The sequence below is a fragment of the Scylla paramamosain genome, chromosome 32 (assembly GCF_035594125.1).
Source record: "Scylla paramamosain isolate STU-SP2022 chromosome 32, ASM3559412v1, whole genome shotgun sequence".
Taxonomy (NCBI): Eukaryota; Metazoa; Arthropoda; class Malacostraca; order Decapoda; family Portunidae; genus Scylla; species Scylla paramamosain.
Window position 1 is genome coordinate 16,645,370 of NC_087182.1, and position 27,011 is coordinate 16,672,380.

The 27,011-nt window shown below is 45.1% G+C and overlaps 4 protein-coding genes across 9 annotated transcripts in view; all 4 read right to left on the reverse strand.

Moving 5' to 3' along the window:
- Positions 1-844: 844 nt before the first annotated feature.
- On the reverse strand, positions 845-6,063 carry LOC135089287 (uncharacterized). Its single transcript, XM_063984783.1, has 5 exons — positions 5,555-6,063; positions 3,975-4,227; positions 2,939-3,062; positions 2,405-2,551; positions 845-2,029 (listed from the first exon to the last, which is right to left on the reverse strand). Exons 1-5 carry the CDS (start codon positions 5,643-5,645, stop codon positions 1,661-1,663), a joined length of 984 nt encoding a protein of 327 aa, XP_063840853.1. The 5' UTR covers positions 5,646-6,063; the 3' UTR covers positions 845-1,660.
- Positions 6,064-7,062: 999 nt separating this feature from the next.
- On the reverse strand, positions 7,063-9,018 carry LOC135089369 (UDP-glycosyltransferase UGT5-like). Its single transcript, XM_063984935.1, has 5 exons — positions 8,980-9,018; positions 8,722-8,886; positions 8,125-8,347; positions 7,758-7,977; positions 7,063-7,652 (listed from the first exon to the last, which is right to left on the reverse strand). The coding sequence occupies exons 1-5, from the start codon at positions 9,016-9,018 to the stop codon at positions 7,373-7,375; spliced, it is 927 nt and encodes a 308-aa protein (XP_063841005.1). The 3' UTR covers positions 7,063-7,372.
- Positions 9,019-14,844: 5,826 nt separating this feature from the next.
- LOC135089282 (UDP-glycosyltransferase UGT5-like) lies at positions 14,845-17,896 on the reverse strand. Of its 3 annotated transcripts, none has more exons than XM_063984776.1 (8): positions 17,847-17,896; positions 17,231-17,419; positions 16,900-17,148; positions 16,563-16,796; positions 16,231-16,395; positions 15,869-16,091; positions 15,510-15,729; positions 14,845-15,404 (listed from the first exon to the last, which is right to left on the reverse strand). In XM_063984776.1, the coding sequence occupies exons 2-8, from the start codon at positions 17,417-17,419 to the stop codon at positions 15,125-15,127; spliced, it is 1,560 nt and encodes a 519-aa protein (XP_063840846.1). In that variant the 5' UTR covers positions 17,847-17,896; the 3' UTR covers positions 14,845-15,124. The 3 variants fall into 3 exon arrangements, with proteins under 3 accessions (XP_063840846.1, XP_063840844.1, XP_063840845.1); XM_063984774.1 differs by having other exon boundaries at positions 17,585-17,865; XM_063984775.1 differs by lacking the exon at positions 17,847-17,896 and adding an exon at positions 17,667-17,809.
- Positions 17,897-21,548: 3,652 nt separating this feature from the next.
- The window catches only part of LOC135089283 (UDP-glycosyltransferase UGT5-like), an 8,541-nt gene continuing 3,078 nt past the window's right edge, over positions 21,549-27,011 (reverse strand). For 3 of the 4 annotated variants that reach the window (XM_063984779.1, XM_063984780.1, XM_063984778.1), the window contains exons 2-8: positions 24,755-24,928; positions 23,620-23,874; positions 23,151-23,384; positions 22,775-22,939; positions 22,409-22,631; positions 22,054-22,273; positions 21,549-21,944 (exon numbers count right to left, since the gene is read on the reverse strand). In XM_063984779.1, coding sequence (XP_063840849.1) covers positions 21,665-21,944; positions 22,054-22,273; positions 22,409-22,631; positions 22,775-22,939; positions 23,151-23,384; positions 23,620-23,874; positions 24,755-24,928 — 1,551 coding nt within the window. In that variant the 3' untranslated portion in view covers positions 21,549-21,664. Of the gene's footprint in view, positions 21,945-22,053; positions 22,274-22,408; positions 22,632-22,774; positions 22,940-23,150; positions 23,385-23,619; positions 23,875-24,754; positions 24,929-25,315; positions 25,392-27,011 lie in introns of those variants that run through there. The other variant, XM_063984777.1, reaches the window with a different exon arrangement.

Sequence of the window (27,011 nt, forward strand, 5' to 3'; positions counted from 1 at the left end):
ATAATTAACCGCTGAAAGAAGGAGAGAACTAAAAACTTTGTAACAGTGATATCTGAGATGAAAACCCAAGAATAGATGATAGAGTTTGACTTTAGGAAAGATAATTAACAGCTGTTATCTCTTGCATCCTTCCGTCCCTGTAGCTGGCGCGACTGCTCTCTTTTCGATGACGCAACCCACTGAGGCTCAGCAAGGGCGTGACGGGTGGGCGTGGCAATAAGATAAGACAGAGGACCCAGGCAGGAGGACTTCACACTTTCAGTCAGTCTGCTTTCGTTCATCCCTTACCAATAGTTGTAGTAGTTGTAGTTGTAGTGCACCAAGATATTCGTTGTGTGTTGCGCTATCTTTTATTATCGGAAGGATATGACACACACACACACACACACACACACACACACACACACACACACACACACACACACACACACACACACACACACACACACACACACACACACACACACACACACCATCACCACCACTTATCATATGTAAAATTTTGAACCTTTGGTGTTTTAAGAGAGAGTGTTGATGGAGTTACTGGAGCAGTGAGAAAGGAAATAAAGATAAAATTTATTCTCTGACTTTACAAATCACAGCTCTTGGATAATTAGAACACCAATACTATTATATCCAGTGTGATTCATAGCAACAGCATAAGAGTATTTTCTATCGTCATAATTCACCACAACAATCATAATCCAGCACTATTTCACGAAAAGCTAAGTTAGTCAAATTCCATATCTTAATCATTCCACACCTTATATATATATATATATATATATATATATATATATATATATATATATATATATATATATATATATATATATATATATATATATATTATATATATATACATACGAGAATACTGAGCCAGGAATACTTAAGAGTTGTACAGAATCAAAATATAGACAGATGAGCCTCTCTTTCCGCTCCCCGCGTGCCCGAAGGAGATACGCAGTGTCATGCCGGCGTGGGTAGGCAGCACTGCGCGGGTGTGTTGCAACAGGTGGCGGGTCTCCCTTGCCTGTCGGTGTGTTGATGATTGCCGCACGCCGCGTGGACCATCTCGGTACACTGCGGTACTTTCGATATACTAGACACTACCACACACTAACCTCCTCTAGATCGCTTCATTAATCCCTAAAAACTAAAATTGTATCATGCTATATGTGTGTCTGGAGCGAATCCCTTTTGGTCCAGAGAGGCGCCCGCCACGCAGGTCCTTGTGGTGCCCAGGGTACTCGAGGCACTAAGTGCCATATTCTGAAACACTTGTGCGCCTCACCTCCACTACTTTCAAAAGGCTCCAGTTGAAGTTACACGGGTTTTTAAGAGTTTTTTTTTTATGGTTTTAGTGATAGATTAACGAGATTTCTACATTATTAACCGGAGAAATACTTGAGAACCCGGCTAATCGTCTTTGTGAGAAAGCACAGCGTTTCTGAATACGAAGCTAACATGGATATGTTTTCCTCGCCCTCAAGTTATAGGAAGATAGAACAGCAATAATATATAACAGTGTAAAGCAACTAGTAGTTAGCACCAGCATGAGAAGCCCTTCCCAAACAGGTGTTGACGCGCTTGCTGTCAACACTGTGGTGGTTATTGAGACAGACACTTGACGGGAGCGACGCAGTGATCGCCACGGCATTTACTCTGCCGTGGTGGTGAACTTGTGAGTGGCGCGCATCTCCACAGAATCACAGTAAACCACTGAGGCACAGGGCGGCTGCGGCAGGACCCGGCGGCAGACTGGCGGCAGGTGGCGATGCAGAATCCTCAGCACGGCGCGGCGGTGGCTGGGGTTGTAGCCCACGAAGATGATCGGGACGGCGGTCAGGTGATGGAAAAAGATCATGTGTATGATGACCGAGGGCAGCCCTTCACCTGGGAACATGTGCAGGACTATGTGGGGAAAGTCCATGGCGAGGAGGACGAAGATGACCAGTGTGGTGGCGTGAATCACGTGGTCCAGGGACGATTCAACGGCACTACCAGTCACTTTCCTCTGCTGCAGAAGCTGAAAAGACGTTTGAGGAAGCAACCATTACCTTCATGCTGGCAACATTAGGGCAGTCATTGGGAAGCTGATGATGTGTTTTACGGAGAGAAACGCCATGAAAATGTGTAATTTATGTTTGTGCAATATACTCATTTTCTAAACCATTATTTATTTTAATCATCTGGACAACAAAGCAGGCTTCTTCTGTCCTGTTGGTAGTAAAGCCACGCTGCCTGCTGCCCTGCTGCCCTGCTGAGGCCTGCCATGGGCAGTGCCTGGAATGCTGCATCGTTCCGCTGCATCGTTCTGCTGCCTCGCTGTCATGTGTTGGGAAGGAGACAGAGGTCACCTATCAACCTTAATTAAATTGACAATAATTTACACGGAACTCACGCGCTTGATCATGGAGAGGGAGGCGAGGAGTGTGACGAAGTAGGGCACGGCGTAGTACATCACGTAGGTGGCGTTGCTGAAGGCGGGGCCCGCTTTATTGTTTATCATGTGCATCACTGAGCCCTCGTCAGGGAGCAGCTTGAACCCCTGTGGGAAACGCAGCACGGGATTTGTCAGAAAGAAAAGTGATTACTATTTTCTTACAGCAATTGCATATTGCTTACCTTCAATAAGAGAGGGAGCGAAATAAAATAACAAGCAAACAGACAAAGTAGATAGGAAGTGATGATAAAAACTGCAAGCAATCAGGGATCTCGTAAAGCAAGGGAGTAAGTCTCGGTGAGTGAAAACAGTCATAGCTTATATACATTAAACTGGAAGCAGTGATAGGTCATGTAAGGCAAGGTCAAAGGTCATATAAAGCAAGGAAGCGAATGCCGGTAAGAGGAAACCGTCATCGCTCATACATAGTAAGGGGAGACAACCGCGGATGCCAAACACGTGAATCAGCCAGACGCAACGTGAAGTGAGTACCGTGAGAGCCCCGAGGACCAGCCAGACAGGGATGATGTAGAGCGCGATGCCCACCTGCACCGCCACCACCACCTGCAGCCTGGACCACTGCGCGTGTCTCTCCGGCCAGCACGTTGCCACCATCCTACCACAGGCGGCCAGGGTTACAAGGCGCCATCGTACACAAAAAAGTCTATCAGATCTCCCACCATCCCCCCAAACAACATTAAATGATAATTAGATCAATCACCGCTACCCAGAAATTGAATAGACTTCTAAATAGGTTAGCTACTCTAGTTGAAGAAGTATCTCGGTATTCCTGTCTTGAACTAATCCCAGGGCAGAAATGGGCAAAAACAGAATCAGGCAGAGTTCCAGAGTGTACCGGTGAAAGAGATGAAGGAGTGAAGGTAATGGTTAATTCTTGTCTTAGTAAGGTGGACAGAATACTGATGGAAGGTAGGAAAACAAAAGCAGACACAAAGTTCCAGAGTTTAGCAGTGAAAGAGTGAACCTTGAATCTTGTGGTAGTCAGCTGGACAGAATAAGGATGAGACAAAACAGGAAGTCTTGCATAGCGATGCCGAGGGAGGGATGGGGTAAACATGCAGCTATGACAACACATGTAGTCACCAATATAAATTGTAACCAGCATAAGAGTAAACCCCTTCACGCTCGTTCACCTGTCGGTGTCAGCTCCACATTATGATCTTAGCTTGGGGATGCACGAAGAATTGACGCAACAGACATTATAAGGAGAAATAAGTGATGAGCTCGTCACACCGCTAAACTGGGATCGTGTTCTCAAACGTGTGGACGTATTATCTCTACCTCGAACAGGTTATAGTGGAAATTTTTTTAGGTATTCAAAGGTATTCTTGACTTCACTTGTGCTAGTTTTACAAGGATTCTGTATCATCAATAGGGAAAAACAGTCATGACAACCCAACCAATTGTCTGTAGCCTTTTAAAATATCCTTTATGAGACAACGAAGTGTTTAAGAGTACAGACCTCAAGTTAGTACGTAATAAATTAATTTCGAATAGAACTATCTACCTGTTAACTGCTACCATGGCGAAACTGGTTCTCTCCATCTGTAGGAGAACGCTGTTCATGACGGAAAAGGAGAAACTGACAACAGGGGAGATGTTGTAGAGGCAGAAGGTGTTGTTGTAGTAGATGAAGATGACGATGGGCTGCGTGATGAGGGAGCAGGTCGCCATGACGGAAAACACGCATATCAGCTGAAACTTGATGGCTGGTTTCGTCCTCTTGCACTGGAGCAGACACCACACGCAGCAGCTGTTTCCTGGAGAGAGAGAGAGAGAGAGAGAGAGAGAGAGAGAGAGAGAGAGAGAGAGAGAGAGAGAGAGAGAGAGAGAGAGAGAAAGTAAAAATCTCCCTCATTTCCTGCTCCCAGAAATGTTTGTAAGAAAAGAGTTAAATACGTAAGTCAGTTCAGTTTTGTGGATGTCTTGACAACGAGGTCTAGTGGGAACTGTTGGAGTATTCCAAGGCGGTGCTCCCTCACCCTCCCTGAGTTCCTGCACCCTGCCAGAACTTTTTGGGAAGTCCATATAGCCTCGCGCTTAGGACAATTGATTATAAGTAAATTACATGAATATTTCACGTTTTTCTCTGTTTTTAGAACTGTAAATATATATTAATGAAAGTATTAGGTCTGTGCTTCATACATAGAAAACAGCTACTCGGTCTTAAATCACTGGTTTGTACAGTAGATGCTGATTATATAATAAAACAAGATGTCACATCTCCAACCCGTGAGGTGCGTGTTGCGTCTGAATGTAATGTACGTACGAGTATAATGCATAAATTTGTAATACTTTAATCCCAGCCTAAGTTAATTTCTTACATGACTCACAATAGTTTTCTTGAAATAACTTTTCCTACCGTAACATGACACAATTTCTTTCCTTAAACATATTTTCCGACTGTTCATTCTTGTAGACACTGGCTCTGGCCCTTGTACCTCGTTATTTCTAAGTACCTTTTGAAAAAAAAATCATCCACTCAGGAGAACACCAACGCACACAGGTGACTGTAACTGTTTTAAGCTATTTTAATATTATTAGTGCTAGTTTGACGAGGATTTTGTATTATCAATAAAGAAAAATAGCTTTGACAACCCGATTTATTACATGTGGCCACTGGAATATAACGTTTATGAAACATTTGGCGAGAGAAAACACATACACCCCTGTTCAGAAACGCTGTGCTCTCATCACGACTATTTTCAAAGGCCACAGAAATGATTGACCTGGTTCTCAAGAGTGTTTCTCCAGATGATAATGTGTAAATCTTGTTAACCTGTCACTAGAACCATAAAAACGCCCTTGAAAACCGATGTAACTCGTGAAAGGGCTAAAACTTGGAGTGTCTTGAGTTATATCTTGCTCGGTCAAATCGGCAAAGGTTATTGGAAACAAGTATCACATTGGCTCATCATCCTAAACGTCTCTCCGTCTCACATCGATTTCATTATGCTCTCTAGGGGAAGCTATTCTAGTTTCCAGTGGTTGCTTTTGAAAATATTCCCGGTGAGAGCCCAGAATTCTTAAGAGTACAGGCCGTTATCGCTGTGAAGGGGGACGAGAATTCTTTCACGCCTCACTCACCTACGCTGCCGAGGACACAGACGATGCTGTAGTTGACGACCGCCGCCACCACCCACGGCGCCATGGCCTCGTCCACGGTGCAGTTGGCCATGCTCGAGTTGTTTATTGTGGGCGGGCGGGACGTTCAAGCGATGTGAATCTTCTCTCCCTTACGTTTATGTTAAGTGGTTGATAACTTTTCAATTAAACTATGCAAAATGTTTCTATTATACCGTTATTTTATTTATTTATTTTTTCCTCCTTGTTCTTCTTTGATTTTTGGTGTAAATTTCTTTTACGTAGTCCAGTCAAGTACTTATTATAAACTGAAGTGCTTTGAAGTGTATTTTCCTTTCACTGGTGTCAGAGGAAAACACTTCACTCTCCCCGTCCGTGGTACCACTGGCACTGTTACTGGCACTGTTACTGGCACTGCGCCTTCCTCGCTCACCACGATAGTACTGCCACTAATTGTCACCGTTATGAGCGCTGTCGTGCCTTCACTGCGCCACTGCCGGCACTCTTTTCTCAACATCACGGAGGATAAGCGAGTATCTGATGCACCAACGCGAGTTAATGTGTGGTATCTTTCTTGTTTCCTGCCAGAGAGAGAGAAAGAGGTGGGGAGGGGGGGACGGTGTACTAATAACGTGGTGCCTTTCCTATCCAAGAGTGTGTGTGTGTGTGTGTGTGTGTGTGTGTGTGTGTGTGTCATATATACAATACCAGGCTGAACCCTCAGTTGTTACAGTTGCAGGAGAAGCAGAGCGCCAATCAAGGGGTGTTTCATTATTGTGTGGAGTCTGTGTTGTCCTTGGCCTGCATTTACTACGCGCAGAATCAGGTAAGACATAAACCTTCACCTACTAGTGGCGCGCCAGTCATTCATCCCAAACTATGACAGATTATATTTTTCTGTATTATCATTTTCATAAAGGTTCTGTCGTGAATGAAAATATAGTAAATCAGAATACCTTTAATTGAAATGAATACACCTACTAACGTACTTATATGGTAATCATTATATATAGAATTAATAAATGAATATTGTAACTGAATTTGTCTCAGTGTGCCATGCGGTGTTGAGACGTCACTTAAGTTCGTTCACAGCGAGTGTTGTCGTCACGTGAAAAGCGAGGCAGTGATTGCATCGCTCCTTCTTATTCTTGTTTGGTTATGCAGAACTTAACCTTGACTGGGAGAACATACGGTGTCAAGGAGTAACCTAACAGTAAATACGCAGGCCTGAGTACATCATAGGTTACAGTTCGCCTGAGGGAGTGGAGAATGGGAGCCGGATATGAGTTGTCTGGCCGGAGCTGAAAACAGATATGCCCTCTTTAGGGCGTGGCTTTATAGCCGGCTGTTCCAATGTTTGTGATCCCGGATCATATCTAGCTAATCTATATTCTTTAAAGCAGGAGTTCTCAACATTTTGTAAGCTGTGCACGCCAAAGCTGGTTCAATGCAGTTGAGGCCCCTCCTCCTCCCTGCGCCACCCACTCAACCCCCTCCCCAATTATGCCACCATAGATAGATAGATAGACAACTGCATCTCCTTTATACTAATAACCAGCGAGTCGGTGATTTTCCGTGATTTTTTCCCTCCCGTCCTGTGCTAGCGCCACCTCCTCCCACCTGGGAAAGTGTCCACGCCCTCCCCCCAGTTGAGAACCACTGCTTTAAAAGATTCATATTTAAATTACAATGACGTAAAATTTTAATATCAAGTTATCCCATCACCAAACATGCTAATTTTCTCTCTTAGATTATGTTGGTTATATTAATTTAAGTTCCGACATCTTGCCGCCGCCGAGGAGTGCGGCGAACACTGTCCCGTTAGTCCCTCTTCTTCTTGCCGCCGCCGCCGAGGAGTGCTGCGGAGACAGCGAGCAAGAGTCGGCGGAAGAGGAACAGCAGCAGCAACAGCACAAGCAGCAGGAGGCCCACCACGTCCAACATGAGGAACTCCACCCAGGAGAGCTGGGCGGCGGGGCACCTCAGCTGGGGCGCCCCCCGGTGGCGGATCACGTACTCCGTCCAGAACACAGCAAGCTCCTGTGGCGTCGTCAGCTGATCCCTCAAGGATGCCGACATGGCGGCCACATTGTCCTTGTATCTGTCAAAGACACCACTAGTTAGACGGCCAGGAGCAGCTGCGTGCCCCCAGGGAGTCCGAGGCAGCACGGAGGCAGTGCACGCGCCGCCCCTCAGGCAGACTCACCTTGGGCTGCTCACGATGTCGGTGAGGGCGTCCACGATGCTGTCAGCGGTGAGCTCCTCCCACACCAACATGTGGCCCAGACCAGAGTTCTCCACGAACATGGCGTTCTTGGGCTGGTCCCCGAAGATGGGCAGGACAAGGAGGGGCGTGTTATGATACACGGACTCCTGCAGGCTGAGCAGGCCGCCGTGGGAGATGAACACCTTCACGTTGTGGTGAGCTGCGGTGCAGAGGGAGCGTCAGACGGTTATCTGTGTGTGTGTGTGTGTGTGTGTGTGTGTGTGTGTGTGTGTGTGTGCAGTAACACAGCACCAAACACAGGCAGCACGGAGTGCCTCTCAGTGCCACGGTGCGGTGGCCCAATTACCCAAGACGTCCTGCTGGGGCAGCCAGCTGCTGATCCTCACGTTGTCAGACACGCCCTCCAGCTCCCCCTCGTACTTCCACAGCACCCGCTGCGGCAGTCTGCGGAAGGCCTCCACGAAGACTTGCCGGTACTGGGGCGGCATGGTTTCCCCGCGGGCTACAGAGCCCAGGCTGAAGTAGATGACACCCGCAGAACCCGCGCCCGCGATCCACGCCTCCAGGTCCTGCAATATTTCTGTGCATAATGATCTGTGTACGAAAGAAGGCAGCGGGTGGTCTAGGAGTGTATGCTCCATGGTAAGAGGCAGAGAGTTCGGCTGTAAACCCACACCGGCTAAAACACGCCAAGACTCTACCTTCTCTCGGCCTGCAGATAGATGACAGGAGTGAAGACATAACAGAAGAGCTGCAAGCGTGTTCCGTGTCAGTATTTTTGTCATGAGGAACTAAGATAATTGTTTTCATACCACAGTGGCCTGTGTCCTGTGAGGGATACCACACACGCAAAGGCTAATGAGACGGAGGTGAGCGCCGAAGCCATGCGCATCTGTAGCTCATTTTCCCTCCTTTACCTTTACCTTTATCTCACATATTATACCTGCGGCAGCGGCTTGGCGGGGCGGCAGTTCATGGCGCCCACCTCCACCTGTGAGGGCAGGAGGGGCACCGGCGTGGTGATGCTGAAGTGAGTGTTCATCAGTGTCAGACTCTGGTTCCTCTCGATGTCCAGCAGCGGCGGCAGGTCTGGGAACTGGGCTGAGATCTGAGGGATTACGCGAAACAGGTTCAAATGAGTGAAGAATACGTATGTTGTATGCACTCATGTATTACTGAAGTACTCAGGAATTTGTTTAACCTGTGCGGGACCCAGGGCATGTCTGGCTACGGGCTCCATGCACGTTCACACACACACACACACACACACACACACACACACACACACACACACATAGGATTAGAACGTGCATCAAGTTTGTCCTGTCTCAATCGCGGACGGCACGTGGGTATCGCGGAGTCATTGATCCCTGTGGCTGGTCTGGAGAGAATGGTGGAGGTGGTGGTGGTGGCGGCGGCGGCTGGGTATCACACTTGTGGTACAGCTTTTTATGTGCCGATATCAAGATCAAGATCATACTAGACATTACTTGCTCTCATTTTCCATTTCAATTTGCTACAAAATTTCCAAAAGTGCAGGCCATAAATACTAGAGAGAGAGAGAGAGAGAGAGAGAGAGAGAGAGAGAGAGAGAGAGAGAGAGAGAGAGAGATGGCATAAAGCATTTTAATCTATTGTATGTATTTACATTTTTATTATTATTGTTATTATTATTATTATTATTATTATTATTATCATTATTATTATTATTACTATTATATATTATATATATATATATATATATATTATTATATACTATATATATACTCGTATATATATATATATATATATATATATATATATATATATATATATATATATATATATATATATATATATATATATATATATATATATATATATATATATATATATATATATATATATATATATGTTTTTTTTTTTTTATCATTACGTAGGGTGCCCCCCTGGACACGGGCACAGTACAGGGCGGCGCACTGGCTACGCACCTCCTCCTGAATCCTGGGGACAACAGCCCACCACCTCCAATAGAAGGATATGAAGATGTGCCAGGCAGCATTCTCGAGGCGGTGCCGGAAGGACAAGGGGAACGGGTAGCCCCTCCACAGGTTAGGTACGTAGGAGGGGCTGAGTACGTTGCCCAGCACGGCACTCTGGCGGGCGTCTATCCCGGGCGTGGCCACAGTGATAAAGGGAACCTCGTGCACGAACGGATAGGCGATCTGGGGACAAGGCGGTGGTGGTGGTGGCTTGAATGTGTGGTTAGCTGTTGGTGTCTGGTATCTCAGGGACTGACACTTAGCTCATTGTTTGTGTCTGGTATTTCATTGTTTGTGTGTGGTGTGTTGACGACTGACCCTTCACTATCTCTGGCATCTCAGGGGCCGACTGTCTGTGTCCAGATCTCAGGGCCTCACACTTACCTCACTGCCTGTGTGTGATAACACGGGGTTGTCACTTACCTCATTGAACATGTGGTCCAATATTATGAGGTCAAATTCCTTTCTTCTCTCATACAGTTGCATGACAGAAGGTGCCTTGTACAGCTCCCGTGCCATGGCGGGCAGTATCTCCTTCAGCTGTACGAAACTTCCAGCTAAATTATTTCTGTAGATGAATTTGTTTGACACAGTTGCTTTACCGTGGTGGAACAGGCCGTGTCGGATCTCCGTAATGTTTGGATGGTGCAGTATGTTGCGGTGACAGCTGAGCACCACTACCTGTAGTAGAAGGTTCATTGTCAGCAGATGTGCGTTGTGAGAAGCAGCCTTCACTCTCACTGTTGATATTGTACAGTCACTGTGCAGCACATATCAGTAACGTTTTGTACTCATTTTGACTGGATTCTGAAGTCCCTTGATCTGCTCACATTCTCAATATGAAATCTGGCCACTGATATACTCTAAGCAAATCAGAGGACTAACACTGAGGGAAAAGAGTAAAACTTTTCTTTTTTTATGCAAGAGGAGTTATGGACAAGGAAAAACAAAAAACAAGAAAACTGGCCCATTGAAGGTGTCAGTACCCAAAGAGTTGAACTAAAAGGATTATTCAGAATTATGAGCAGTATCTTGAAACATTCCTCTTGAAACAGTTCAAGTCAAGGGTGGGAGGAAATACAGAACCAGACAGAATTCCAGAGTTTACCAGTAAAAGGGATGAAAGGTTGAGGATACCTGTTTTTTCTTGCATTAGGGAGGTGGACAGAATACGGATAAGATAAAGAAGAAAGCCTTGTGGAGAGAAGCCGCAGGAGAGGAGGCATGCAGCTCGCAAGATAAGAGCAGGTAGTAGCGATGGAAGATAGCAAGAGATGCAACAATGCAGAGAGAGAAAGGCTGAAGTCAGTCATTTAGAGGAGAGGAGTTGATAAGATGAAATACTTTTGATTCCACTGTATTCAGAAGAGCAGCGTGAGTGAAACTTTAAAAAGGCATAAAATCAAAACAATCTGGCGGAAGTTTGAGAGATTGGAACGGTCACTCTTTTTTAAGAGTAGGCTGAATGTAGGCAAACTTCCAGCAATAAGGAAAGGTAGATGCGTGCGTGTGTGCGACTTGTTAATCCAATTGTGATCACGACTGTGTCTTCAATAGGCGAGGAACACAAAGGATAAACAATAGACCAACAAATCTATTACGGATTCTGGCGAGGATGTTTGTTGGAGTTACAGGCACTGTAATCTACAAGAAAGGAACAAGAGGGCAACACATGCTTATGTATTAAGTTAGTTATCTAGATAACATCCCTTTTGAATGAATGATGGGAAACGTTAGCATCACATCACTACACCTTGGCAGCACAACACTGCACCTGGACTCACCTCGTGGCCTCGCTCAGCCAGACCCTTTGCCAAGGGTGCGAACATGTTTTTGTGACTCTCAGAGGATGCAGGAAGGAGCATCAGAATCTTGTAGGACGCATGAGGGGGCGGGAGGTCACCCATGGCGCTCCCGACCAAGACCGCCACTGCCAGGCACACCACCACCGCCACCTCCATCAAGCCGGCGAGATGCACGGCTGAGTTAGGGGGCACCTGATAGGGGTATTTAAGTGCAATAGGGGATATAACAAGGCTAACATATGACAAGCAAAATTCATAGGGTCAGTAATCAGGATAAGACAAGAAATAACGAATTCAAGCTCGATGAAGTTCGATTTAAAAAAAAGAAATAGGAAGGAATGGGTTCTGATGTAGAGTGGTAGATGAATAGAACAGCCTCAGTTATTATGTTGTTAGTGCTGAGTCATTAGGAAGCTTTAAAAGATTAGACAAATTTATGGAGGAGGATGATAGGTATGTGTATATATTTGGTGTAAGGACTGGCACGTGTGGGACTGACGGATTTTTGCAGCTTCCCTTATTTTTGTATGCTCTTATGTCACGCAAACTTTCACGTTTTGTTAGATTCCGGTGGTGAGAATAATGTGTCAGATTCCTAAGAACTTTTGCATACTCATATTTGCTAAAAGTATTGTTTATCACACCTTATAAAAAAATAGTTGTTTGTAATATGTTGCATTTGTATCCAACGGTGAGTGGCGGCTGAGTGAAGAGCCATGGCGTTAGCAGTGATGCATCACAACTGTCACTTCTGTTATTTTACATACTCGTCTTGCAACACTCAGCTCTGCCTCTTCACTGTGTCGCCAGCCTTTGTACACCTGCAGTAGCTTCCTCACGTAACACAAATTTAGGTATCGTATTTCCCGAATTTATCACGTGATCTTCAAATGTCCAGCATTGTTGACTGTTCTGTGTTTGGAAAGTGTAAAGCGCTGAGCTCCACCATCATGTATTTCAATTTACCTTATATGCTTCTCCCTGAAATGTGTCGTTATTCAGTCGTCATTCATTCGTCACACCGTGCAGCTCCTTTCGTTGGCAGGGCGGTGAGTAGTATGCCATTTGTGTCAGTGTGGCTCACTCAGGTACAAAGGGAGAGGCTGACGTGTGGGATACTCGCTGTGAAATCGATAACCTCACAGAAATGTTGGACTGTAGCTTTTTCCACGTTAGAAGCGGTATTAATTAATTATATTAATTCTTTCACTACTGCGTCTCTTCCTCAAGCTTAATAGAATAGTGTGTTTCAAGAATATAATTTCGAAATACGCCACTGACAATGAAATGAAGGAAGGATTAGTTCAAATTCTTCAGCGCCTGTGGTTTTCTTTCTGCTCAGTAAAATCGCCTAGGGTTAGAGATGAAGTAACGCTTGTCTTACTCACCAGCAGGCAAGGGAGCAGCGAGGTGTGCGCGGTTACAGCAGGTTCTTTGAGGTTGAAGAGATGTCACAGTGCCTGGTCAGTAATCACTTCACATGGCCACGTCAAAACTGCCTGTCGGTGGATGTGAGAAGCAGCTGACAGACTGGATGTGAGAAGCAGCTAACAGACTGGATGCAGGATGAGTAGTGTTGCCGAATCACTGCCAACTCAGATAATTATTCATAACTCCATAAATCTCAATTATCGGCTTAATATTCAGTGGCATTAGTCAATATTTACTTTTTTTTTTATTTAATTGAACACGCTTCTGACACGCCAACGGTGAGTGGGAGCCCCGGTACATTGCCTACCATGTTCTCCTGAGTGACATAACATAAGAAATAAGAGAAGCTGCAAGAAGCTACTAAGCTTACACGTGGCAGTCCCTGTATGAAGTATACCTACCTATTTCCACCTATCATCCCAATCCATTACGTTACGATCATTCTTCAAAATTTACCTTAGCCATCTTCACAATGTGGCGCGACAACTTCGGCCGTCCCAGACTCGTGTTCCCGTCACGCCCCCGATGTGTACAGGTGTCCTCAGTAGTGGTGGCACATGCCCCAGTGTAATTCATGTTTATAAATTGAAAAGAAATTAATATATGAAGCGATGAACTGCTACATGTTAAACTTGTAAAAAATAATAAATCATGGTTCCGAAAGAAATATAAACTTTTTGTACTGTTTCACGGTATTCTGAATGATAATGTGCGAGTTGTGTAAAAGATTTTTCACATTAGAAATACAAACGAAAACCTGAAGACACCATGATGTTATGTGGATGGCGTGTTCAGGAAACCTCGTTACATTAATATTGAAAAATTAAGAAACCAGAGAGAGAGAGAGAGAGAGAGAGAGAGAGAGAGAGAGAGAGAGAGAGAGAGAGAGAGAGAGAGAGAGAGAGAGAGAGAGAGAGAGTGTGTGTGTGTGTGTGTGTGTGTGTGTGTGTGTGTGTGTGTGTGTGTGTGTGTGTGTGTGTGTGCGCGCGCGCGCGCGTCACACTAAACCTTCACAACACCCGTTTCCCCCCCACCATCTGCCACACTCCCCGCACACCCTGAAGTGTCCAGTCTTCCATACGCTCCCTCACTCCTTCATCTCTCCAGCAACAGGTTGACATTGTGAACTTATCACCGTTTTGGAGAAAATAATAGAACCAAACGTTACTCACAGAAGCCTGGAATTGATTAGAGTTCCTTTGGTTTGAAACTGACGTCACAGTGTCAATGGGAGACTTCCATGTAGAGACTTGTAGCAGATGTCTCACGGAGCGCTGGGCCCTTGGCTTGAATTGACTCTCCTACGTTCATGCAAGAAGCTCTTCGTCAAATTAGCAGCACACACAACTAATGTAGTCAATAAACTTCGTAGCAAAAATGTAGGAGATAACCATAGTTGCTGTATTTTCCTGAAAACCAAACCAGGTTGTTCAACATCTCGCAGTGCAGTAAGGTTTTTTTCCCTCATAGATTCTGAAACGAGTATCACCTGGCTTCTGATAATTTTAAATTTACATTAAAGTCTTAGAAACGTGCTCATTTTTAGTACGTTACTATATATTTTATTGTAAATCCGAAAACAAAACTGCAGTAAATTTCGCCACACAAGAATCAGGGCAAAAGACGTTCTCGGGTTGAAATGTGCTTGTTTCTGCCGCCAGCCCGCCACACACACGGCGTCAGCGAGGAAGGGATTTTCAAGAACAGCCTCCCAAAGCAAGGGGTAAGTGTGTCCACTTTCTGTACATCATGGGCAGTGAGGGTCAGGGGACGGACGCAGGCAGTGCATAATTAAATCTTGCCGAGAATATACTTGAAACATTTTATTATGCTTACTTAAATGTTAGGTGTGAATTACAATATCTTTAAGTTTATTTTCGTAAACAGCCCATTTGAAGTAGTTACTTAAATGTTAGGTGCCATTTGAAGCAGTTACATAATTTTTGGGCAACAAGTATGTAAAGTCCCTATCCCGAGACCGCTTTGTCATATATATTCAATAATTAAGCGCAATAGATAATACCTCAATATATCCCGAAGAAAAATTACAGATACATGCCAAAGAATATTAACCTTCAGTTAGTCTAAATTAGTCCCTCTTCTTCTTGCCGCCGCCGCCGAGGAGTGCTGCGGAGACACCGCGCAAGAGTTGGCGGACGAGGAACAGCAGCAGCAGCAGCGCCAGCAGCAGGAGGCCCACCACGTCCAACATAAGGAACTCCACCCAGGAGAGCTGGGCGGCGGGGCACCTCAGCTGGGGCGCCCCCCGGTGGCGGATCACGTACTCCGTCCAGAACACAGCACGCTCCTGCGGCGTCGTCAGCTGATCCCTCAAGGACGCCGACATGGCGGCTACCTTGTCCTTGTACCTGTCAAAGACACCACCAGTTAGACAGACAGGAGAAGCCGCGCGCCCCCAGGGAGTCCCAGGCAGCACGGAGGCAGTGCACGCGCCGCCCCTCAGGCAGACTCACCTTGGGCTGCTCACGATGTCGGTGAGGGCGTCCACGATGCTGTCAGCGGTGAGCTCCTCCCACACCAACATGTGGCCCAGACCAGAGTTCTCCACGAACATGCCATTCTTGGGCTGGTCCCCGAAGATCGGCAGGACGAGGAGGGGCGTGTTGTGATACACAGACTCCTGCAGGCTGAGCAGGCCGCCGTGGGAGATGAACACCCTCACGTTGTGGTGAGCTGCGGTATAGAGGGCGCGTCAGGCGGTTGTGTGTGTGTGTGTGTGTGTGTGTGTGTGTGTGTGTGTGTGCAGTAACACAGCACCAAACACAGGCAGCACGGAGTGCCTCTCAGTGCCATGGTGCGGTGGCCCACTTACCCAGGATGTCCTGCTGGGGCAGCCAGCTCCTGATCCTCACATTGTCAGACACGCCCTCCAGCTCCCCCTCGTACTTCCACAGCACCCGCTGCGGCAGTCTGCGGAAGGCCTCCACGAAGACTTGCCGGTACTTGGGCGGCAGGGTTTCCCCGTGGGCGACAGAGCCCAGGCTGAAGTAGATGACGCCTGCAGAGCCCGCGCCCGTGATCCACGCTTCCAGGTCCTGCGGTGAGAGGCAGAAGAAGGAGGAGGAGAGAGAGATTCATTCGTTAGGGAGCGAGGAAAGAACGGAACAAGTTTGTCAGCCTGGTGTGCCTGTTTGGTGTGTCGGTGACTGGCAGTGCCATTGTTGTGCCTCGTACCTGCGGCAGCGGTTTGGCAGGGCGGCAGTGCATGGCGCCCACCTCCACCTGTGAGGGCAGGAGGGGCACCGGCGTGGTGATGCTGAAGTGAGTGTTCACCAGTGTCAGACTCTGGTTCCTTTCGATCTCCAGCAGCGGCGGCAAGTCGGGGAACTTGGCCGAGATCTAAGGGATTGTTTAAATAGATGTTTTTTTTATGCATGTTAACCATGTCACTGACCAACTGGCCTAAAGTATTATCTGTATTTAACTTACGGTATGTGTCACAGGTTTAAGCCCATATGTGGCCCATGTTTGTCTAAGTATAGTGTTTACATGCAAAGCCAACTAACCTCCTCTTGTATGCTAGGAACAACAGCCCACTTCCTCCAGTAGAAGGAAAGCCAGAAATGAAAGAATACGTTCTTTAGGCGCGTCCACATACTCATGGGGAATGCGTAGCCCACCTGTATGCTGGGGGCATAGGAAGGGTTGAGAACATTCCCCAATACAGCACTTTGGCGTTGGTCCATCGAGAGGGTGGCCACGGTGATGAAGGGAACCTCGTGCACGAACGGGTACACTATCTGGGGACGAGACGGTAGTGGTGGGGGGTGGTGGTGGCGGCTTCTTTATCTCATGCAAGAAATCTTTTTTTGTTTTGCCAGATATCTCAGTTGCTGCTACTACCTCATTGAACATGTGATTGACAATGATGAGGTCAAATTCCTTCCTCTTCTCATACAGCCGCTTCACTGATGGTACGTCGTACAAGTCGCGTGCCATAGATGGCAAAAAATACTGAAAATGTGCGTACGCACCAGACATTTCTCTCCCTCTGTTGAACATGTCTGTCATATTGACGTGCTTCAGGCCGTGGTGGATCTCGTGGATGTTTGGATGTGTGGCTACTGCTGGGTGATTTGTGACCATCACGATCTGTGAATGGAAGACTGACGTGAGGAAGGTGGCGGTGTTGTCAGTAAAGCGTTGCATCAATGTAACGAGCACCGGGCCTCACCTTGTGGCCGCGATCAGCCAGAGCATCCGCCAGGGCCAGGAACATGTTCCTGTGACTCTTACTGGAGACAGGAAGAAGCATGAGGAACTTATAATGTCTGTCAGGGGGCGGCAGGATCCCCGCTACGCTGCCACCCATGGCCGCCACCGCCACCGCCACTGCCACGCTGCACAGCACTGCTGCCTTCATCTGTCGTCAAGAAACTCGGTGAGGAGAAAACGTACATGTGGTGATTGGACTGCACTAATAATTATATCAGTAGGCTTATACATGTTATAATGCCGAGTCGTCCACCTCATAAGGGGACGTGACACGCAATACAATTGTTATAACATTATAGTGATCTGGGAATACTTGTTTCTTATCACAGGACAGCGAGCACCAGCGTCCAGCAACAAGCACCGGTCGTGACGTGCGATTATTTGCCATATATTACCGCGACGTGTGGGGACTTGGTCTCCCTCCACCGTGTCTGGTTCTCGCTCACAGACAGTACCGAGCCGCCTTGGTATAGTCACAAGCAGCTCATCAATGTTACCACTGTCAAGCCACCGTGCAAGGCACCAACAGTCGCGCTCTGATGCACACGCGAGACAGACGCAGTGCGTTCACTCACCTCCAGACTTGAGAGATGTGAGCTTGGTGACAGTGGCAAACACAAGGGTACCTTCCATTATCAGACTGAGTGCTCACAGTGTTTTTTTTTTTTTTTAATATATATATATATATATATATATATATATATATATATATATATATATATATATATATATATATATATATATATATATATATATATATATATATATATATATATATATATATATATATATATATATATATATATATATATATATATATATATATATATATATATATATTTATTTATTTATTTATATTTATTTATATATATATATATATATATATATATATATATATATATATATATATATATATATATATATATATATATATATATATATATATATATATATATATATATATATATATATATATATATACACACACATTATGGGTCTTTTTCCTCTTGCACTGTATTATTCATTATTCACGTCGATGACAGATGTTCACCCGCGTGTAGCAGTGCTACAGGAAATGCTCTAATAATAGTCATGATATTTAACTCTCCCATCCTTTTCTAAAAGCTTCATCTTTTTTTCTCATTATCTTGTTTTTATCGCCCCTCATCCTCCTCCTTCTGGCCCGGGTCATCCCCTGCCGATCGGAGAAAGCAGGCGCTGTTTTACTCCTGTGGCAGCGGGTTTGGGCAAGACTGGCAAGCAGGGGAAGCAAAGAGTGAGGAAGGAGCAGTGAGAGACAAACCCTTGCACCTGTGTGAGGCTGTGTGCGATCTCCTCATCCTTGACCCCTCCCTTTGTGATTCGTTTCATCTTTACCTCTTGACTCAGGATGCCCACTGCCAAGGTGACTCAGGCTGCCCACTGCCAAGGTGACCCTGACCCAGGCTGCCCACTGCCAAGGTGAAGACTGTGGCCATCATCCACCCATGCGCACCTGTCTCAAAAAATAAATAAATAAATAAGAATTAGAATAAATGAATAAATAAATATATATATATATATATATATATATATATATATATATATATATATATATATATATATATATATATATATATATATATATATATATATATATATATATATATATATATATATATATATATATATATACATATATATTTTATTTTTTTACAACTCAAGTTCAGCCTATTTCACAGCTGGCACTACTCTCAGATCAACTTTCCCTAGCCTATAGTGGAACCAAACTAACTTGGTACACGGGGTGTTGACTGTACCTCTCCAAACTGTTGCTACGTCAACCCCAGATGACCTGACCTGACCACGGTCAGCAGGGCGCACTCTGGGTGATTCACAAGTCAAGGACACTGGGATGGCAGCGCTGCATGACCTATACGCGCTGCCAAGTGTACCAGAAGATATAAGACGTCGCTGTTCCATCATCAAATCGAAAGCCATTCAAAAAGATATGTAGTCGTACATAACAACTTAAAATTTTAGAATGATTAAGGCAAAGGATGACAGTATAAGCGAAAGAGAGAGAGAGAGGTGTTCATATGCCTCTTGACTGTGAACGTGACACTTTTGTGGGACAGGAACAGCCAACACCCACAGTACCAAGTTAGTCTGGTTCCACTATAGCTCCTTCTAGTCTAGTGCAGGCATAGACACAACGAATCCAGACCCTCCCTGGTCGTCCCAAACTATCAAAATTAAGATCGCCTCTCGGGTTAACCCACTGACCGAGAATGGAGTATAATGACCGCCAAACAAACCCCAACTTGTTGAGAAAGAATTGCTAACCACGTGCTAGGGGGCACAGCGAGGACGAAGGACACACAAGTATGAGGCTTATAATACTTTAAAAGCTACCTCCCATCATAGACAAACCACCCACATTCACATAAATGAATAACCTCCTACTGGCAAGAGGTCTGTTTATAGCCTCCCATACGACAGGTAAATACCACCTTTACATGGTATAGCCCTAAGAGGGAGGAGAGACCTTCCAACTATTAGAGTATCACGATATCCGATGGTTCCCAAAGCTCCCAACAGTGAGCTCTGAACACTAGTAACATTTAAACGCACAAAACACCAACAAGACAGATACACAATAGCCGACCTGACCCGAGATGGTCAAAGAACCACTCCCAGACTCCAAATAGGACACGAAATGATCAGGGCGTTGTAACGAAAATGGTAAGACCTCAAAATGGTAAGACCTCGTAGCATACCCAAGTTATCTGTCACTGCACTTGCCAAGCTCCACAAGGTGCTTATCCTACCTGGCACAGTAATGTTGTACTTCTGCTACTGCTCCAACTGTAACTACATGTATAGCTCTTCAGAATATACGAAAATCTTTCATACCAGCTTTCCGTCATTCCCGCAAGCTAGCTACGTCCTCTCCAAGTAATCATCTAAAACCCACTAAAAACTAAAGAGACAGGGTCATCCCCGCGCTTAGAGGCGTCGGTTCAGTTACATGACAAGGACAAGGAGGTGGAATGGGGAAGGGACAGTGAGGCGGCAGCCAGACAATACACTCCTCCCACGCAGATACAAACCCACCCCAAGGAAACTACAATATTGCAAAAATTATTATGGGTTAACTACAGGGGCCAGATGGGTTCTGATTTCTTTTTAAGGGAGGGTAACACTTCCAATATATTATGTATCAATTTCAACTCCGGGAGACAAAGGGAAGTGGGAGAAAACTTGAAGGGAATGAGGGCGTTTGGTTAGTATACCATTCTTTCACAGAACGGAGTAGGGGTGGGCGTAAACTATCATACTTCAGCAACCACTCTCTCTCTCTCTCTCTCTCTCTCTCTCTCTCTCTCTCTCTCTCTCTCTCTCTCTCTCTCTCTCTCTCTCTCTCTCTCTCTCTTTTGTACTAATATATATATATATATATATATATATATATATATATATATATATATATATATATATATATATATATATATATATATATATATATATATATATATATATATATATATATATATATATATATATATATATATATATATATATATATATATATATATATATATATATATATATATATATATATATATATAAATGAAAAAATTAATAAATATTAAATAAATTTATTAATGGAATTACAATAAGATAATGTTAATAAAATAATAATAATAATAATAATAATAATAATAATAATAATAATAATAATAATAATAATAATAATAATAGAGTAGCTGCACATTGTGTCCAGTGATGAGGCAGCGTTCCTTCTCGGGCGCCACAAGATCTGTATACACGTGCCGCTTCCATTCCATCACAGGCGTTAATCATTAGACAGTGGCAACCGTGGTGGTGGTGGTGGTGGTGGTGGTAAGTAGGCAAAAGAAGACATATTTTGTCATTTTGTCGTAACCAGAGACGTCCAGCCTTGCTCCGGGATTCGTTGTGCAATGATCCTTTATTCCTTTACTTTCCTTTCGTCATGCTTTCACATCACCAGTATAGATACGAGTATGTCGTGCTAATTTCTACAGTAGTCTCATGATTATTGCAGCTGTGTACAATTACGGTAATGTAGAGTGATCAGTTTGGTATTTTCAGGCGCTCTTTCTCTAGTGCACGGTGTCGTTCAGGCGTAGGCAGCAGCAGACATCTTAGTTAACAACTGACGAGGTCTTGGACAGACATATTTCAGTGGTGGCGATGGGATACATACTATAACCAGCATTCACACAATGTAAGGCAAAGTAGAAACGCTCAAGAATTTTATAAGAAGCTTTTAATCACGTCCAGAGTTGTCAGCATTATTTTCTTGACAACAATCACTACAGACAGCAAAGATGATAAACCTACTAGTAAGTCTAAATTTGTCTCTCCGTTAGTCCTTCTTCTTCTTGCCGCCGCCGCCGAGGAGTGCTGCGGAGACAGCGCGCAAGAGACGGCGGACGAGGAACAGCAGCAGCAGCAGCGCAAGCAGCAGGAGGCCCAACACGTCCAGCATGAGGAACTCCACCCAGGAGAGCTGGGCGGCGGGGCACCTCAGCTGGGGCGCCCCCCGGTGGCGTATCACGTACTCCGTCCAGAACACAGCACGCTCCTGCGGCGTCGTCAGCTGATCCCTCAAGGACGCCGACATGGCGGCCACCTTGTCCTTGTACCTGTCAAAGACACCACCTGTTAGACAGACAGGAGAAGCCGCGCGCCCCCAGGGAGTCCCAGGCAGCACAGGGGAAGTGCATGAGCCGCCCTTCAGGCAGGCAGACTCACCTTGGGCTGCTCACGATGTCGGTGAGGGCGTCCACGATGCTGTCAGCGGTGAGCTCCTCCCACACCAACATGTGGCCCAGACCAGAGTTCTCCACGAACATGCCATTCTTGGGCTGGTCCCCGAAGATGGGCAGGACGAGGAGGGGCGTGTTGTGATACACGGACTCCTGCAGGCTGAGCAGGCCGCCGTGGGAGATGAACACCTTCACGTTGTGGTGAGCTGCGGTGCAGAGGGAGCGTGAGACGGTTATCTGTGTGTGTGTGTGTGTGTGTGTGTGTGTGTGTGCAGTAACACAGCACCAGACACGGGCAGCACGGAGTGCTTCTCAGTGCCACGGTGCGGTGGCCCACTTACCCAGAACGTCCTGCTGGGGCAGCCAGCTGCTGATCCTCACGTTGTCAGACACGCCCTCCAGCTCCCCCTCGTACTTCCACAGCACCCGCTGTGGCAGTCTGCGGAAGGCCTCCACGAATGCTTGCCGGTACTGGGGCGGCATGGTTTCCCCGCGGGCTATAGAGCCCAGGCTGAAGTAGATGACACCCGCAGAGCCCGCGCCCGCGATCCACGCCTCCAAGTCCTGCAGTGAGAGGCAGAAGAAGGAGGAGGAGGAAGAGAGAAATACATTTGTTAGGGAGCGAAGAGAGAACGGAACAAGTTTGTCAGCCTGGTGTGTCTGTTTGGTGCGTTGGTGACTGGCAGTGCCAGTGTTGTGCCACGTACCTGCGGCAGCGGCTTGGCGGGGCGGCAGTGCATGGCGCCCACCTCCACTTGTGAGGGCAGGAGGGGCACCGGCGTGGTGATGCTGAAGTGAGTGTTCATCAGTGTCAGACTCTGGTTCCTCTCGATCTCCAGCAGCGGCGGCAGGTCTGGGAACTGGGCTGAGATCTATGCGGGCAAAAGAAACACTATGCCATTGTTTGTTTGTAAACCCTGAAGCTGTGAAAGGAAATGTTCTTCAGGGCAAAGAACAACTGTGTGCCAGATATACTGAACCATGATTTTGTATGTTATCAGAATGATGTAAGGATATGAGAGAGAGAGACAGAGAGAGACAGAGAGAGAGAGAGAGAGAGAATTTTCCAGGAAGTTTTATTACCTCTTTCTGTATAAGCGGCACCACAGCCCAGTTCCTCCAGAGGAATGGCATCCAGATATGCATGAGTGTGTTGCGGACGCGGTACGACAGGGACATGGGGCTGGGAAAGTTCAGCACCATGTTGGGCACGTAGGAGGGGTTGAGTACGTTACCCAGCACGGCACTCTGACGGAAGTCTATCCCGGGCGTGGCCACCGTGATGAAGAGAACCTCATGCGCGAACGGGTAGGCGAACTGGGAACAAGGCGGTGATGGTGGTGATGGTGGTGGTAGTTAAGTAAGAGGTACGAAAAAAGTGGTAGTACGTTAAGTTAAAAGAAAATAGGAAGGAGTTAGTAGATGGAGATAGAAGTGAAGATGGAGAAGGTAGTTAATAAAAGGAATAATTCACTAAATAACTAACTGACGAAATGGAGTTATATATGAAGCTGTTCATTTAGTCTAAAGTGCTTTAATGACTGACATTTACCTCGTTGAACATGTGGTTGATAACAATGAGGTCAAAATCTTTCCTTTTCTCGTACAGTTCTCTTACAGCTGGCACCTTGTACATGTCACGGGCCATCGCTGGTAGGAACGTCGTAAACATGCTCAAGTCTCTTCCTGAACCCTTCCTAAGGTCAAACATGTTTTTGGTGCTTTCGTTCATGTGCTGCATTTCGTGGTTGATCTCCAGGATGTTCGGGTGTTTGGAGGCAGGTGGCAGGCCGCTCACCATCACTATCTGGGGGTGTATTGACTCATGCTGCTAAAGGCTCTGTTCTTTTCATATATATATATATATATATATATATATATATATATATATATATATATATATATATATATATATATATATATATATATAAAATTTTTTTTGTAGGAAGGGCACCGGCAAAGGGCAACAAAATTATGAAAAAAAAAAAAAAAAAAAGGCCCACTGAGGTGCCAATCCCCAAACAGAGTCAAAAGCGGTCGTCAAAAATTAAAGAATAAGCGTCTTGAAACCTCTCTCTTGAAAGAGCTCAAGTCTTACGAAAGAGGAAATGCAGAAGCAGACAGGGAGTTCCAGAGTTTAATATGATTTTCAACGGTAACATGATTATTCTCTCTCTCTCTCTCTCTCTCTCTCTCTCTCTCTCTCTCTCTCTCTCTCTCTCTCTCTCTCTCTCTCTCTCTCTCTCTCTCTCTCTCTCTCTTGGAGATCATGCAAAATCAGTATTAATGTATCAGTACAGAATCGTGAAAGTACACGAAAACAACGGTAACCTCCATTCAACCCTGTTAACCCTTTCACTGCTGTGGTCACCCATTAACATCCAGAACAGTGTAAAGAAAATGTTTGCCAGGACAGAAAGAGAGAGAGAAGTGAAAGAAACTAACTTTGTTTATTCAAGGCTAGAGAACTATTTAAAAGACAAGTACAGAAATAACGGTCTATACATTTACAGATAATCGCCGAGAAAAAAGATAAATAAATAAATGTCTAGGAGTGAAAGGATTAAAAGAGACATCGGAATAATTGAGAGCACAACACAGACTCCAAAGTGTGCGGAAGGTTAGGGACAGTGGTGAGTAAAATTTGAGGACTCGAATGATGAGTCTTACAGCGTGCAGTGTCCCACCTTGTGTCCGCGGTTCGCCAGAGCCTCGGCCAGGGGCATGAACACGTTTCTGTGACTCTTAGAAGACATGGGAAGGAGCATGAGGATCTTGTAAGACCTTTCAGGGGGCTTCAGGTCTCCTAGGACGCCCCCTGCCAGGACCGCCCCCAACACACATAACGTCACTGCCTTCATCTGTGGGACAAAATTAAGAAAAAAAAATATCAGCGTCTTGTGAAGGAAAAAAAAAAATCTAAGTATTCTGTAATTCCGTTCGTCTCTACTTTTCTCTTACTACTTTTTTTTTTCAACTTTTCCATTCATCGTACAATCCACCGCGGTTCTCTCATTTGTTTGCATTAATCCTTCCCAAAACTCGCTCGTTCCTGTCACTCCCGCCGTATATAACTCATCCTCCTCCCACACTTCATTCTTCCTTCACTCATCCTCTCATGTAACACTCCAGTCTCCAGTCGTTGTCTTCTACGATATATATATTTTCATTTTGACACTCGAGCACCCAAGCCCTCACATCCCTCTGTGCCGACATCTTTTTTACGACTTAATGTTTAGCACAGTTACCTTAACTTCTCGAGCGTCACGTTGGGCCATAAATGATTCCTTTGCTCTTCACTCTTTTCTCTTTGAGCTTCGTCTCTCATTAAAACGACACAAGCTCCTCATAATCACGAAAAAAAAGTTATCATTCTCTCTCTCTCTCTCTCTCTCTCTCTCTCTCTCTCTCTCTCTCTCTCTCTCTCTCTCTCTCTCTCTCTCTCTCTCTCTCTCTCTCTCTCTCAACACTGAAGGTCAATGCAGCGCTGATAGTGGCACATTACTTTACTCATGTGATAAGGCAGGTCCTCTCCGTGTTATCTGTGATCATTGCTATATTAGACAGTACAAAGATAAGAGTGTCGATTGTTAAGTGTCTCACAGTAGGGTAATCAAGGGGAGGAAGATGATTCATAGTTAAGTAGTTGAATTTTTATGGGCTTCAGTTGAATTTGTTAAATTCAACTAAATTTTTCTTTCCCTCGTACATAGAAAAATAAATCAATAGATAAAAAGATTAGTAAAGAGAGTAGGTAGAGGCAAGAGAGTTCAGTTGGTAGACAAAAAAAAACACCGGAAACTCGCATTATGGACTCAGAAACCGGTGCTCCTGCTCAACTAATTCCCTCGATGTCTGTTACGAAATTTGCTCAAGTGTCATGCATGTTGATCATTTCGTTATCTTTCAACGAGGGCCTAGTAAGTGACCTTGTGTGAGAAGTGCTGAACGATACAAAATACAAACTCTAGAATGAGAGAGAACCACAGCTGACGACCCGATCTGCTCGCCAGTCTACGTGCTCGTGTGTCTCACCCAGGGAACATTCAGAGTGGTTCGGTACACATAGGCCTGGCAACTGACCATGAATCAATGCATGACTGATGAATGCGCTGTATTTCCACTACATTAAAGACACTAATTAAAGTTAAACATAGATTTTTAAGAGTTCTAGTGACAGATTAACAAGATTTCTATATTATTGACAGGAGAAGCACTCGTGGGAATCTGGTTAATCATCCCTTTGGCCTTGGAAAACAGTCGCGGTGAAAGAGCAAAGCGGTTCTGAATACGGGCGTGGACAAGCTTAGGTACACAGCCGCTGTCATGACCCTCCACCTTGCCGATAGAGGGCGGTGTTATTCTGAAGTGTAAAGATAAATTAGTTTGCCGCTAGAGGGCACGCCAGTCTATAAAGCTCATGAAAGGGATGATAGAGAGTGATGTTATCCATACCTACGAATATGAAGCTTGACTTTTCAACTCCTGACATACAGTACAGCGAACGAGCAACCTAGAAATATGAGGCTATTCCACCTTGTAGTAATAGTAGTAGTAGCAGCAGCAGCAGTAGTAGTAGTAGTAGTAGTAGTAGTAGTAGTAGTAGTAGTAGTTGTTGTTGTTGTTGTTGTTGTTGTTAATAGTAGTAGTGGTAATAGTAGTAATAGACGTTATTGTTATTGGTAGTAGTAGTGGTGGCAGTAGTAGTAGTAGTAGTAGTAGTAGTAGTAGCAGCAGCAGTAATAGTAGTAGTAGAAGTAGTAGTAGTAGTAGTAGTAGTAGTAGTAGTAGTAGTAATAGTAGTAGTAGTTGTTGTTGTTGTTGTTGTTGTTGTTGTTGTTGTTGTTGTTGTTAATAGTAGTAGTGGTAATAGTAGTAATAGACGTTATTGTTATTGGTAGTAGTAGTGGTGGCAGTAGTAGTAGTAGTAGTAGTAGTAGTAGT